Genomic DNA, 14110 nt, shown 5'->3' on the forward strand with positions numbered 1-14110 from the left:
AAAGCAATCACACTCTCTGTGCATTCGCAATTTTACCTAACGAAGGTTATTTACCTAATGAAGTACATTTTATGATGCACTTCACTCTGAAATGCATCTGACACACTTTAGGACGAAACATCGTGGTGCCAGTGACACCAAGTGGTTATATGAATACATATCAATCAAAATGCTTTTACAGCTCTCATCTGTGCAGGAGGGTTCGCTTGGTCTATGGAGGCCTCTAGTGTACAAGACTGCAACTGGGTGCCACTACTCAGTTCTGAGCCACGCTCGCATTCGCCTTCCTTGATGGTTTTGATACGTTTATATTTGAATCTCGGTATAATTCGAACTTACAACTGAATCGTCGGAGATACCAAATCATTCGTTTGGTGTTTAAATAACTTAAATAGCATAAACGTATAATCTGTATTGGAAAGAAAACTGATTGTCATTCAGTTTTCCTGCCTCAGATGGTTAATACAAAACAGTGTGTGCAGTATTTAGCCATTTTAGCCATGCAGACATTTAAAAGACTAAAATTCTCTTCTCGCTCTTGCAGAAGTAAACTCTCTCTCTCTCTCTCCCTCTCTCCCCCTCTCTCTCTCTCAGACAGTCGGTCACCTTCTGATGATGTGTGCTCACCCCGCCTCTTTCCAGCTGATGCTCTCGCTGTGTTAGATTTCTGTTCTAGCTTGGTAGGAGTCTTTGACTGGGGAAGATCCGACGGGGTGCTCGGGAAAGCGCAGCCAGATCACCCATGGGTGGCTGTGTAGGCAGTCATCATGATTCTTTGGGCAGTTTAAATGAAAACTCTGATGGAACAGGAGGTAAAACGTCCTTTTGTGCACCAGAAAGAGGTTGTGCCCGATGGTCAGTGCGTCTTTTAGCTCACGTTGGTATTTTCTGTTTTGTGATTGTACTCCGGAGTAGTTGATGGTAAATTGATTGATTCACATAGCTTTCCTTATTGTTAGTCCACTGGGCCTTGGGAATCTCTTATTATATTGTAATATGTAACATGTACGTAGTTCAGAAGATGTCGCGATGATATTTTGCCAACAAGCATACATAAGACTCCCGTCTGACTGGAATAATCTCTTGTTTCATTTTTGAAAAGCGAAACGTTTCTTATTCGTTTTTGGACATCAGACTACCTTTGTTTACCAAGTAGTTTGTATGTTTCGCTGCAGCGTGCATGCGTGATCAAGTTAATACATATTTGATGCTACTGTTTCTAATGAGGTTCTGGACATTCAGATAGGACACTGTGGTGAACGGAAGAACTTGGTACACTCCGCGTTAGGAGTCAGATATTTTCCTTAATCATCTTCACACTTCCTATTCTGGTTCTACGAAGAAATACGGAAGTAAACCGGCATGTTCCTATAATCGTGGATTAGCCTCGAAGTTTTTTGAGAGGGGTTGATGTACCTCAGAAATGGGCTCGAAGTTCTGCCCCATCAGTTCTCACTGAAACTTCCTACAAATGCCGTAAATCTGCCTGGGTTTGTTTACGTTAGCCCCCTGTTCCCTTGTAAGCCTCAGATCATGAACTGCACGTTTTTATGAGAGAAAAAAAAAGCATGAAAGTTCCTCTGCAGTTATGTATGCCTCTTTATTTTCTATGAATCAACGCTTTAGGTTATCATTAGTTTTCTTGGACACACATATACAATGCTTTGATATTTCCTCTTTATCTGCAATGATAAGCTATTTCTCTGGCCCAAGAGGTGGGGGAAATGCAGTTAGCAGAGGATCAGATTGCCTCCTGAGAACTATTTTGAATTGTCTTTGACAGGGAAGAGTACAGAAATCCAAGTGGTCGCGTTGCAAGAGGATGATGACAGCTAGAAATTGTCCAGTTGTCATCTAGTCATAAAGTTTAGTTTTTAAAATCATCCACTGATATGGAGCCCCTTGCGTGTAGTTGAGAAATGCAATAAAATATGATCGTTTTAGTCTGGGCACATTAAAAGTGTGAGTGGGAGCCTGTGGTTTAAGGTAGCACAGGGTAGCGTGTCTATAGCTTTAGGGACTTTTTACAGTAATGTGTAGTGTTTCAGAGTGCGGGGTGACCTTGTGACTGTGCAGTGTGATGCTCACTTTCTCGGTTGTGCTGGTCTTGGTGTGTTAGTGCGTGTCAGTTCCCAAGGAGACAGACTAACCTTGGGGTTGAATTCAGGCGTGATGTATCAAAGCTTTTCTGTCAAGTTACTGTGTTTGTTACCCTGGGTCACGGTGACATGGTCCTTTTGCCTTTTCACTTTGTTTGTGTGTGTGTGTGTGTGTGTGTGTGTGTGTGTGTGTGTGTGTGTGTTATTGCATCTTTCAAGACTGTAGTGATTTCAGACAGGGCACATGAAACACATGAAATTTCAACCATGCTCATTTATGAATATACTGTCATTCATTCATTCATTCATTCATTCATTCATTCATTCATTCATTCGTTCCTATACACTTAAGTTTGGTCTCTGGTAAGATCATTAAAATTTTCCGATTGTGGTTGAGAAAATAGTGAGAAGTGTTGCATGTTGTAGCCATCAGATGCTGTTGCATTATTTAATCATTGCATGGTATTGCAGTGTTCTTAAACTGCAGCAGTCAGCACTCTGTGTATAACTGCCACTGTTTTGATACAAATGATTTTTCATCTGTTGGACTGTAGAAAGGTAAAAAAAAAAAAAAGCCCTCTTTTTGTGGGTGACACCAATGGTTGGCAGTTTAGGTAGATCTTCATTTCTGAAATCAAAATTTTTGTCTTGGTAGAGGAGTATAGATCACTGGAAAGAGTTGGATGCTCCCAAAATTGTTACAATGTCTCTGACAGTTAAGACAGGCCAATTAGTTAGAGATCTCAGTTTGATGCATGTTTCATTATCTCCCATTTGTCCTAAGCTAAGTTTCTCTGTCAAACTGAGCTTGATGAAGCTGTTATTGTCTCTTCTCGGTATGTTAGCGGGCCTCGCGGTCGTTTGTGGAGAGTTCCCATAGCCCCTGCTTTATGACACGCAATAAGATTTCAAATATACTTAAGTCTAGTCACCAATTTAGCGCTGATTTGTTATCAGATATTTATAAATGACTGACTGTTGGATGAGTGGACCAGTTAAGTATTAGGACTGGTAATGTTGGATTTGATTTGTTTGTTTTTTGTTTGTTCTGTGTATGGGCGATATACCTTTTCACTAGACCATATCGTGTGTTATATTGATCCCCTGTGATTGGATTATGATGCCAGTTGATGGGTTTTGTGATTTGAGACTTGTACTGCAAGACAGATGCCTCTGTGAGAACGTTATGATTAAAGTCAGTCTGTGTGGCCTCTGAGGGAAAAGTGTGTTGGCTGAGTACAGGCATATAGAAAGCGAGGGAAAGAGAGAGAGAGAGAGAGAAAAACATACATTGTTGCTCCATACATTGTGCACCAACACAAGTTAACACAGTGAAAGTTGCAATTAATAATATTCAGGTTACATATTTTGTCATCACATCTGCTACAACACACACCTCATAAGACATCACTGGGTGATATCCTTGCCTCTGTGAAAAATATTTATGTTGTAATCTTATTTAGAATACTGATTTAGAACACTGTTCTTGTTATTGTTCCGATTATATGTCGTTAATAACACTTTATGATGATGGATGTGCTTTACAGTTGTGCTGTAAACACGGGTTTACTGGTCATATGGTTGCGCTCATATACATCACAGAGCTGTGTACCCCGCAGACATGCTGCTTTTTGCATGACTCTTGTTTTCCCTGTCTCCCTTTCACCCCAGTCGCCTTAGGGAGAAACCAGCCACTGAGGAGAGATAGGCCCAAATGGAAGAGTGACTACCCTATGACAGATGGCCAGCTACGCAGCAAACGGGACGAATTCTGGGACACGGCCCCTGCCTTCGAGGGTCGCAAAGAGATCTGGGATGCCCTCAGAGCGGCCGCCCACGCCTTCGAGAGCGAGGACCACGAACTGGCCCAAGCCATTATCGACGGGGCCAGCATCACCCTTCCGCACGGTACGGTCCTCTCTCTCTCTCTATCGTCTCTCCGCTCTGAATCCTCGTCCTGCTCCTCTCGTCTCTGCTTTATTTCTGACGCCGTTAGCTTCTGTCGTTCTTCCTCGTCTACGTACGCGCCTCTAAACTAAGACTTTGTAATCTAAGAAGATCGTTCTTCCTTCCTCTGGTTTATTCCATTACCACAAGCACCTTGCAAAATTTGCATCTGTGAATTTTCCACAGAATCATTTAGACATGATATTTGTTTCAGCTTCCTTCTCTTTTGTTTCTGCTTTTGATATTTTGGAGGGTTTTTTTTTTGTTTTTATTATATATATGCATACTTTTTTTTGCTCAATTTGACGATGTGCTAAATATGAAAAGGTCTTGTCACCAAGCTCTTTGTAACGTAAACGGTAAATTTAATCTGGGAAATTTGAACTTCAGATTAACATAAACCTCCCAGGTCTTTATTTTATCATGAGGATACACTCCCTCCCTTAAGCTATGGGGAGGTGTTTCGCTTGACCTGCTCCTCTTAGGAAAACACGTGCCTCCTTATGCTAATTTTGTATATCACTAAAACAAGCTCCCCCTCGAAAGGTGCTTAATTGTGAAAGTCACATCTTCTCAGTTGCTTATCAAGAGTGAATCAACATTGTGCAAAAAAAACGGCTGTCTAAAAATAACTGCCAACGCAACGCTCCTCCTTCTCTGAAACCGAAATGCCTCCTCACATATACCCTACCTCAAGAAAAGCGCTAGACAGAAAAGACTGTGGTAACAATTTAGCAAGCTAACCCAGATTTAGGCCCACTGTTTGTTCCTGTGTGACTTCCTGACTTAATTGTTTAAGTTCTGTCGGTTAGGGCATTTTATGTATGTATTTTACATTTTATGTGTAAGTGACTACATTCATGTTACATATTCATGTTAGATGTTTTGAACAAGATGTAAAAGATGTTCAACTAGTTACTAGTTAAAATGTTCTACTAACTAGTCAACTAGGTAAAGACTTTATCACAAAAATTATGCAGACTAGTACCATTTGCTGATTCAAACCAGTGCTAGAATCACGTAGTCCATTTTGCATGCTGATTTAGCTGTGCTGAGCTCTTTAACTTTGCTGTATCTGACCGTTTGTGATTGAAAAACACTGTGGAACTGGACTTGTGTGTCTGTTTTGTGTGTTTCAGTGACGTAATACTAAGAACACCTGTTCGTAAAAACTGCATGGGTGATCAGCTATCCATTGTCACTCTGACCTACATACACACACACACACACATGCGTGCGCCGAAACACGCACAAATGCAGATTACTACAGTAATACAAAAACCAAAACAAGCCTACATATGAAACACTTATATTACACACATACTTGCTCTCACCCTCTCTCTCTCTCTCTCTCCCTCTCTCTGTCTCTCTCTCACACACACACACACGCACATATGCATTATGAATGAGCAGGGTGTATCATTTGCCTGATGTCCTCTCTCTCTGTATGGCTGTGGAAAGGTGTTTGCCTGAGGGCCAGTGTGGTGATAGGAACAGAAGGAGACACACAGCACACGCTGATAAAAGGACAAGGAGGCAAAACATGACCTTGAGCCTTGCAACTCTATGGAATTCTCACTCTCTCTCTCTCTCTCTCTCTCACACACACACACACACACACACACACACACACACACACACTCGAGATATGCTTTGTACATGCAGTACCTGAAACACATTGATCTAACAGATATCTAGACTTAATTCACTCAGTGTATTGACTGAAACTGACACCTCCATGTCTGTTATGGGCAAGTAGCTGTCACAGTGTCGAGCAGTACATATGTTTAAATCCTGTCTTTTTGAGAGGAGTAATGGACAGGCCTCTGATGCCCCTGTCAACCAGTGAGGGAAAAACCAGGGCAGATGTAGAGGCAACACTGAAATGGCATTACTGTGGCCTGACGCTTGACTAAGAAGTGTATGGTTTTGTCTTTTGTGATGTATGGCCTTTAATTTGCTTTTCTGTCAGTGGTCTATAGAGGCTGCTGATTTGACAGCTGTTCTCAGGCGTCTGGTCTTAATGGGGAGGATTTGAGCCGGGAGTGATTGCTTTTGTGTAGAGTTGTTGCCTCTAGAGAGATAAGTCTGCAGAGGCCCTGACAGGCCTGCCTACTCGTTTTCTTTCTTTCTTTCTTTCTTTCTTTCTTTCTTTCTTTCTTTCTCTTTCTTTCTTTCTTTCTCTCGTTCTCTTTCTTTCTTTCTTACTTTCTTTCTTTCTTACTTTCTTTCTTTCTTTCTTACTTTCTTTCTTTCTTACTTTCCTACTTTCTTTCTTTCTTTCTTTCTTTCTGTCTTTCTTCCTCTCTCTCTCTTTCTATCTCACTGCCCTTTTCTCTTTCCGTGCCTGAGTTTTCCTGTATCTGTTTGTGTGCGGGGTTTTTTTATGTTTCAGTCTTTGTGTGTCTGTGCCTGTGTCTGTATCCGTTTATGTGTCTTTGTGTGTGTGTGTGTGTGTGTGTGTGTGGGCCCATGTGTGTGCATGTGCATATGTGTGTGTGTGTGCGTGTGATTTAGTCTTGCAGATCTGGTGCCCACTGCGTTTACAATCAATAGAAAATCTTCACTCGGTGTCTCTGACCTACAGGCTCTGCTGTTCACTTGCTATGATAAGGCAACAGATATTGATCCACCTGTCAGTCATTCTGCCACAGTGCCCTTAGTGAAGGCACAACAGTGGAAGACCTGCCCACTTACATGGCTCATAATCAATTTGACAGGCTTGGAAAGACAAGCTCTACATCTAAACACAGTCTTTCCAAACTGTAATAAAATCTTTCTCTTTTACTGAAATTCACAAAATGTATTTAGAGAAACTGTAATAATTTCAGTACCGGGTTAGCGAGATCTAGGTTGATATTTATATCTGGATTGACATCAAGTTTTTCGTCTACCGTTTCTTCTGCTTGTAAATCTGCTGGTATAATTATTTAGCATGTATTTATTGATTGACCTGCTTCCATTTCGGTTCTTTCTCCGGCTCCATTAAGGATCTATGCAGTTGTCTCCTGGTGGGATCAGATACTGTCTCCACTCAGACACAGAGTGCACAGCAGGTTTTAAAGGACTCGTTTAAAACACTGAAGTATATTCTGCTCTCGCACTCAGGCCCTGGTCTGAAAGGCTATCCACAGACAGACTCTTTTCACATCAGCGGAACATCACTTTATCTTTCATCAGAAGACGCAGTGCTCTAATGCCCCCTCCCCTCCTCTTTTTTTTTTTTTCTTTTTAAATAAACATTTAGATAGGATGATAAGATAATCTGGTAATTCAGCTTTATTACTGAGGAGAAAAAAGTAACGTGACTCTTGAATGCCTGTGACGTTCTCTCGCACACTTGAGGTGAATCATTAGTACCAGATGTAGGGCGATCGCTCACTGCAAACATTTTGCTGCCAGCGATGTCTGTGTAGCATGAAACCCTATCCCATTCTGCGTGTGTGTCTCCCCCCCCCCCCCACCCGCGCCTTTTTTTTTCCAATTATACTTTTACTATTCACACTTGTTTTTAATTCATCTAGTTGGTATTTGTCATACTGTTGTCTGGGGAAAACCGCTGAGTTGTATATGTATATGTATATGTCTTTTTTCTAAGGAAAAATATATTTTATCATGCAGTCACTGGTCTGTCTAAATTTAGGTGCTTTATGTGTTAAGTAATCTGTGAATTTCCTCTATGATGGAACCAAGGAATGTGAGGGCTGTGTGTGTCTGTGTCTGTGTGTGTGTGTGTGTGTGTGTGTGTGTGAGTGACTCCATATGGTGAATTATGGGAATTTCCCCACTATTGATTTTAAATCTTATAGTGCCACCTAGTGGACATATACCATTACGTTCATGCATCTGATCATTTAGACCAGTGATTCTCAGCTCCAGTCCTGAAGGCCCCCTGTTCTGCATGTCTTTGTTTTAACTCTTCTGAGCCCACGACTGACACACCTGATTTTACCGATCAATTAATCCTCAAGCCCTCGATTAGCTCAATTAACTGTGATAATGAAGAGTTAAACCAAAGACGTGCAGGACAGGGCGCCCTCAGTACTGGAGTCGACAATGACCACAGAAGTCTCCAATCTGGTTTCATGTTATTTGCGGTCTTATGCATGTCAAGGAATTATTAGAATCGTTACTCATGTCTTGTGAGTCTTTATTTACAGCAAAACACAGAACAGTTATATTTTAACAATGTGACTGAGTAAAGGTCAAGTCACTCTTCCTTTTTCACACTAAATTTGGTCTAAGGTGGCTATAGTCTGTGATAAGTATTGCTCTGTCTCTACTCATGTCATCTTATGACTTCTTTTTGTCATGATGTCCTGGCCAGAGGAGGCCAATTTTGTGTTGACCAGAGGAGGATGGGCTCCCCCTGCTGAGTCTTGGTTCCTCCCAAGGTTTCTTCCTCCTATTTGCTTCATTAGGGAGTTTTTCCGTGCCACTGTCGCCTTGGGCTCGCTCACTGGGGGTTTAGGCACTGATTGCTGTAAAGCTGCTTTGAGAGACTTTTGAGTGCAAAAAGCGCTACACAAATAAACTTGAAACTTCATTCAGTTCCTCCATCTCTTCTCTCTCTCTCTCTCTCTCTCTCTCTCTCTCTCTCTCTCTCTCTCTCTAACCTTTTTCTACATTTACTAACATGTCTTGTAAAATCATTTTAACTGATAAGCATGTATTGGTTGTGTTTTTATTGCTCACTCACACAGTGAAACTGGATGTCTTTGCCGTAGAATAAAACAGTCAAATTGAAACTCCTCTATTTCCCTGTCTTCCATCTCAGTTCATTAGACACAGTCTTATATGGTCATCTAGTTCAGTGTTTCTCAATCCTGCTCCTGTGGGACCCCTGCTCTGCATATCTTCTATTCATCCTTGCTCCGCATATGCCTGATTAGTGTGATTAACATGCTCTTGACTAAATCAGGTGTGCTCAGCCAATCAAAAGTGCTGCTGATGAGTTCAGTCAGGTAGGTAGAGCAGGGGTCCCCAGGAGCAGGACTGAGAACCAGTGATCTATTTGACTGCACTCACTTTCTCAAAATGCTGTTTCATCATGAAACTTTCATTTAATGTCCTCAAAAAATTGGGGTCTTTGAAACTTTGAACGTTCGTGCCGTTAAGTGCATGTCTCTCCGTGGATTTGGATCATATAAGTATCGGCCAGCTCCTAAGCTTGGTAAAGGTTTTTTGGCAGGTATATCTGAATGTTGCCCGTATTACCTGTGTCCTCAATCTCCCTATCTTTACAGCGTATTCTCAAATTCTGTTCTTTGGAATATCCACTGTCTGACAGTGTACTGAGTTGTGCCTGTTGTTTTCTCAGGAGCCCTGTCGGAGTGCTACGACGAGCTGGGCAACCGTTACCAGCTCCCTGTCTACTGCCTGTCCCAGCCCGTTAACATGATAGAGGAACGGGGCGGAGACCCCGATGCCCAGGAGCTCCCAGAGCCACCAGCCGACCCAGGGCAGGAGTGCCAGCTGCGACTGCGTCTGTCCACCGGACGGGACTTGCGTCTGACCGTGCGCAGCACCGATTCCGTCTGCCACATGAAACGGCGCCTGCAGGACGAGGAAGGACTCGCCGTGGCCAGCCAACGCTGGTTCTTCTCCGGACGACCCCTGGGAGACCGGATGACCCTTCAGGAGCTTAGGATTCCCAGAGACTACGTGGTGCAGGTGATTGTGAGCCAGCCCCCGACAACAGCACAGGAGCCCAGCCCTCCCGCGGAGAGTTAGAGCCAGAGCTGGTTCGCATTGACTCTGATCCTGAGAACAGTTTTCTCACTCTCTGGGGGGGAAAAAAAACAACACGGTATGCGGGTTCAGCTGGGAGTATAGGCACAAGCACAGACTTACTGGACTAACAAGCCTAGTTCAGTGGCTCAGTAGAACTAGAACAGTTCAGAGACCCGTTTACCCTCTTAGAAGGGACAGTGTTCACACAGAGACACACACACACACACATATATATAGACAACCAGTCAAGCACATTTTGACAGGGAGAGAAAGGACACACAGAGTGGCGTGCAATGGACCAAGACAGGAATACTTAAACAACAGGAGTAAATACTTTTCTACATGTGTATTTACATCTGCTCTTCATACTTTCTATTCTTTTGAGAAACAACGACATGGATTTAATACTCCTTGCGATTCGTGGGAGAAATGTAGGTGAAGGTTCCAGAAACCTGCTGAACTTTCAGAGCCCTCACATCCACAACATGTGAGTGTCATATATTATTCATTCTCTACAATGACAGTCACAACAGCAAAGAGGAACTACCAGTGGTTTTGTGACGCTTGAAACATCCGTTTTTCCTCTTGTGTTTTGTTTGTTTTGTTCTGTCTTTTTTTTTGTTTTTTGTTTTTTTTTTAAACAGAGTACCAAATGCAGTTTTTTGGAATAAATATCTTTATTCAGTACCAACTGCTGTCTTCTGCTCTATTTTACAATGTCTTAAAAAAGAAGAAGAAGAAAGAAACGCTACGTTTTGTCAGTGTGTAGACAGCTTGGGCCTGAGTTTTGCCTTCTCCATGGAATTGATTAACATTTCAAGGCTGTGAGTTTCTAGATGGATTTGATGTGACTTGGATTTGTTGAGTGCTATAATCAATTTCCAATATGTCAGCACTTCATTGCACTGCAGTTTATGAGTCTGTGTGTTACACTCAGATTAAACCCAATACCGTCCAATTCTAGATCACTGCCGGATTCAGACGGTCTTAAATTTGAACTCTATTCTCAAACTGATTTTAATTTGTCTTTACGTTATGTGTGTCTATGCATCTTTCTGAGATGTTTTAAAACCTTTTTTTTTATAGTTTACATGGTGTAACTTAAATCCTTAGTAAATTATGGGGCAGGTGAACGGTTTGATTACGCAAATGTTTACCTAGGGCTTGTTTACTCTGGGAATCGTCGCCTCACTAATGCATTAGTGAAAAAAAGCTCACAGAACGGATTTGTTTGCAAAGAGTCATATAGAAACATATAGAACTTTCCACTAGAGGTAGAGAGTGCCATTCAGGAACTGAAGAAACCTTCTGTTAAGTTTCAATAACCAGACCAAATGTTTATGGTGAGTGGGGCAGAAAGATTGTCAAAGGTTGTTTCCTGAACGTGCGAAAAAAAAAAACAGTTTTCTGACGTACAGCTTTTGAATCTAACACAAACTAAACAACACCTCTCTCTCAAACACACACACACACACACACACATACACATAATATACTGATTGAAAAGCTCTGTTTCAAAAATATTTTCATATTCAGACCAACAGTCATATCATTTCTGTTTAATGAGACAGACTCAAAAGATTTGCTCAGTTTAAAAAAAAAAATCATTTTATTATTTTTCATATTGTGTCTCGTGTGTTTGAGTGACAGGAGGATCAGCCACTGGTAGATCTGTTCCATTCATTTAGTCTGACTTTCAGAGACATGTTCCTCTGTTCTCTCCTCTTATTTTTAATCTCCTCTTGCAAGTCAATGCACACCATGGTGAACAATTTAAACTCCTTGTAACAAAGGTCCTGGAGACAGAAAGTAATTTTTCTTGTGAGGGTGAGCTCTAAGAAATTTGAGACTAATTGATCTAGACTGACGTTCATTACGCTACATTAAACCACCTCAGTATCCTTTACCTTGTCTGTCAGATTTCCATTTATCAAATGCTTAATGTAAAAGAATGATTTTTTTTTACCTTCCCATATATCAGAGTCTCTTTAGATCTTAAGTTGGTTTATTTATTATTTTTTTTAATTAAAGATATATTGTTGCATCTGAGAGGACCTGAGTGTTTCTGTGACCTTGCGTTTTCACGCTTTGGCCATCCAAATATGTTATCAAGAACGTAAGAAGAGGACAATTCGTCACTATTAGAACAAGCCATATCACATTAATACCTCAAACGTTTACTGTACTTTGATCCAAATTTGCTGTATTCATGTCTCAGTTGAAGAGAACGCTCAAAACTTGGATCTTCGCTAATATAGTCAATGTCATCATGAACTGGAAACCCTCTTTTAGTACCTTATTTCCAAAGTAATCGAGTTCGAAAAAGAGCTTCTCCAGCGCATGTTCTTTGAGGTTGAAAAGAAACCCAGAAGACTTGAACTCCTCCAGGCTAATACTTCCCCCTCTGTCCACATCCAGCAGCTCGAAGACCGGACGAGAATGTCGAAAAATGAAGTTTTTCTCCACGTGGTACTGCAAGCACAGTGACATCATGAAACTCTTATTTGTTTTTAGTCTGACATTGTGTGTGCGTGTGATTAAAAACATTCCAGTTTGTATCTTGATCACAGTGTAAGGTGAACCTGTTTACAAGAGTATAGAAAGCAAACCGGGAAGTCTGTGTTGACTGTGGGTTTTTTTTTTCCCCCTCAGTGCAGACAGACCGTGAAGAGAGGTGGTTTCTCCATTCATGTCTCATTAATGTGGTTTGTGTACAAGCTTTTATTGTGGTAGTTTTCTTTTGTTTGAACTCCTACCTCACAACTGAGTAGAATACAGACTACCATATAAAACTCCTCGAATCCAATTTCACCACTAGCATCCCAGTCTAACATATCAAAGACCAACATAATGTCATTCTTCTTCAAGTCTGTCACATGGCTCATGAAGTGGAAAAACTGAATATCTGAAGGAGAGAAAAAAAAAATGTCACCATCATCACCATCATCATCATCATCATCATCATCATCATCATCATCATCATTATCATTGCTTTAATTACTTAAACCATTGTCAATTTTGGGGGGATTGACCTCTTTAAATATTCCTGTAAATAAAGATTCATTATTATTTAAAAAACAAACAAAAAAAACAAAACAACAAAAGCTCTCAAGAAAAAGAAATACAGAGCTATCGCTGAGGATCATTATGATACCGTTCAAAGTATTTTTGTGGTGAACATCCAAAAGCTGGAAGTAATCGACCAATATTTTAGCATTTCTTAACGACAGCAAACAGTAAACACTGTCAAAATCCAGATAATGGAGGAGAACTGAATCTTTCAACTTCATTTTGTCAAATCAAACACAGCACTGGATGACTTTTGCTGCTTACTTCGTCCTTACATCATCAGTGGAACTGCGGAACTTTGGTCACAATGGACAAATCGCGTAAGATGCAAGTTCTCACTCATCAAGAAACTTAACATACAGATCATTTGGGATACGCTGATACCTGGATAGGACGCGAAAACACTGCGTGACACATGACGTAACCCGAGTTCAAAAGGGGAAGCTCAAAAAAAAAAAAAAAATGTTATTAGCTTGCGTCACCATATTGGAAAAACCTGTGGAACTTGGACCAGCTAGGTGCAAAAAAAAAAAAAAAGAAAGAAAGAAAAAGAAAAAAACAGCGCTGCTGGATCAATAGCATTTGTTCTCTACCCCCCCCCCCCTATATTTACACACATGATTCACAGTGTTAACTTGGTGTAAAGCTGAAACGATTTTTTTTTTCGTTCCTTTCTTTTGTGAACGTTGACGACAAATGAAATGAATAAATTAATAACTCAGTTGAACACAATGTGCCAATTTTTTTTTTGTTTTGTTTTTTGAAAATTAATAGTCTGTGTTATATCGAGCATTCAATGCGTGAATGAAGAGGGAGAGCCCCAATGGTGTGTAGCTGTCTCTATCCTAGCACCACGGTAGAAGTGAGAAATGATGATGAGAAGACTGTTCTGATTTTCAGCCTACACCGGACAGATGGAGAATGGTTTAGTTCCTCTTACAGAACAAAGTGTGGACTTTTCCGTGGAGGGGAATTTCTTCCCTATATACTGACATTTTCACATCAGTATAAAAGCTCAGATGGTCGTACAACCTTCAGACAAACGTACGTATCTCGCTCTGGCAAACGGTGAGTGTGTTTGCTTGTCACTTTAATCCCGTCTCTCTGTAACTACTGTAATGCAAGATCTTTTTGGATTTGTTAAACTTTCACAGCATTTTCAAATTCGCTCTCTGTAAGAAACAAAAAAAAAGAAGAAGAAGAAGAATGTGTAATTGCACTACTGAGAGAAACGGCTCTTTCATCATGTGCTATTCCAACAG

The 14110-nt window shown here is 41.0% G+C and overlaps 1 protein-coding gene across 1 annotated transcript; it reads left to right on the plus strand.

Annotated features, from left to right (window-relative positions):
- The first annotated feature begins 733 nt into the window (after positions 1-733).
- LOC115805068 (ubiquitin domain-containing protein 2-like) lies at positions 734-9779 on the plus strand. Its single transcript, XM_030765552.1, has 3 exons — positions 734-812; positions 3771-4007; positions 9367-9779. Exons 1-3 carry the CDS (start codon positions 743-745, stop codon positions 9777-9779), a joined length of 720 nt encoding a protein of 239 aa, XP_030621412.1. The 5' UTR covers positions 734-742.
- The last annotated feature ends 4331 nt before the right edge of the window (positions 9780-14110 follow it).

This window comes from Chanos chanos, chromosome 2 (genome assembly GCF_902362185.1).
Source record: "Chanos chanos chromosome 2, fChaCha1.1, whole genome shotgun sequence".
Classification (NCBI taxonomy): Eukaryota; Metazoa; Chordata; class Actinopteri; order Gonorynchiformes; family Chanidae; genus Chanos; species Chanos chanos.

Bases quoted from the DNA above. Each gene is read 5' to 3' on its own strand.
- LOC115805068 (XM_030765552.1), top strand. From the start codon at position 743: ATGGGTGGCTGTGTAGGCAGTCATCATGATTCTTTGGGCAGTTTAAAT. The intron at 813-3,770 runs GTAAAACGTCCT...CTTTCACCCCAG, and splicing joins AAACTCTGATGGAACAGGAG to TCGCCTTAGGGAGAAACCAG. The intron at 4,008-9,366 runs GTACGGTCCTCT...TTGTTTTCTCAG, and splicing joins CAGCATCACCCTTCCGCACG to GAGCCCTGTCGGAGTGCTAC.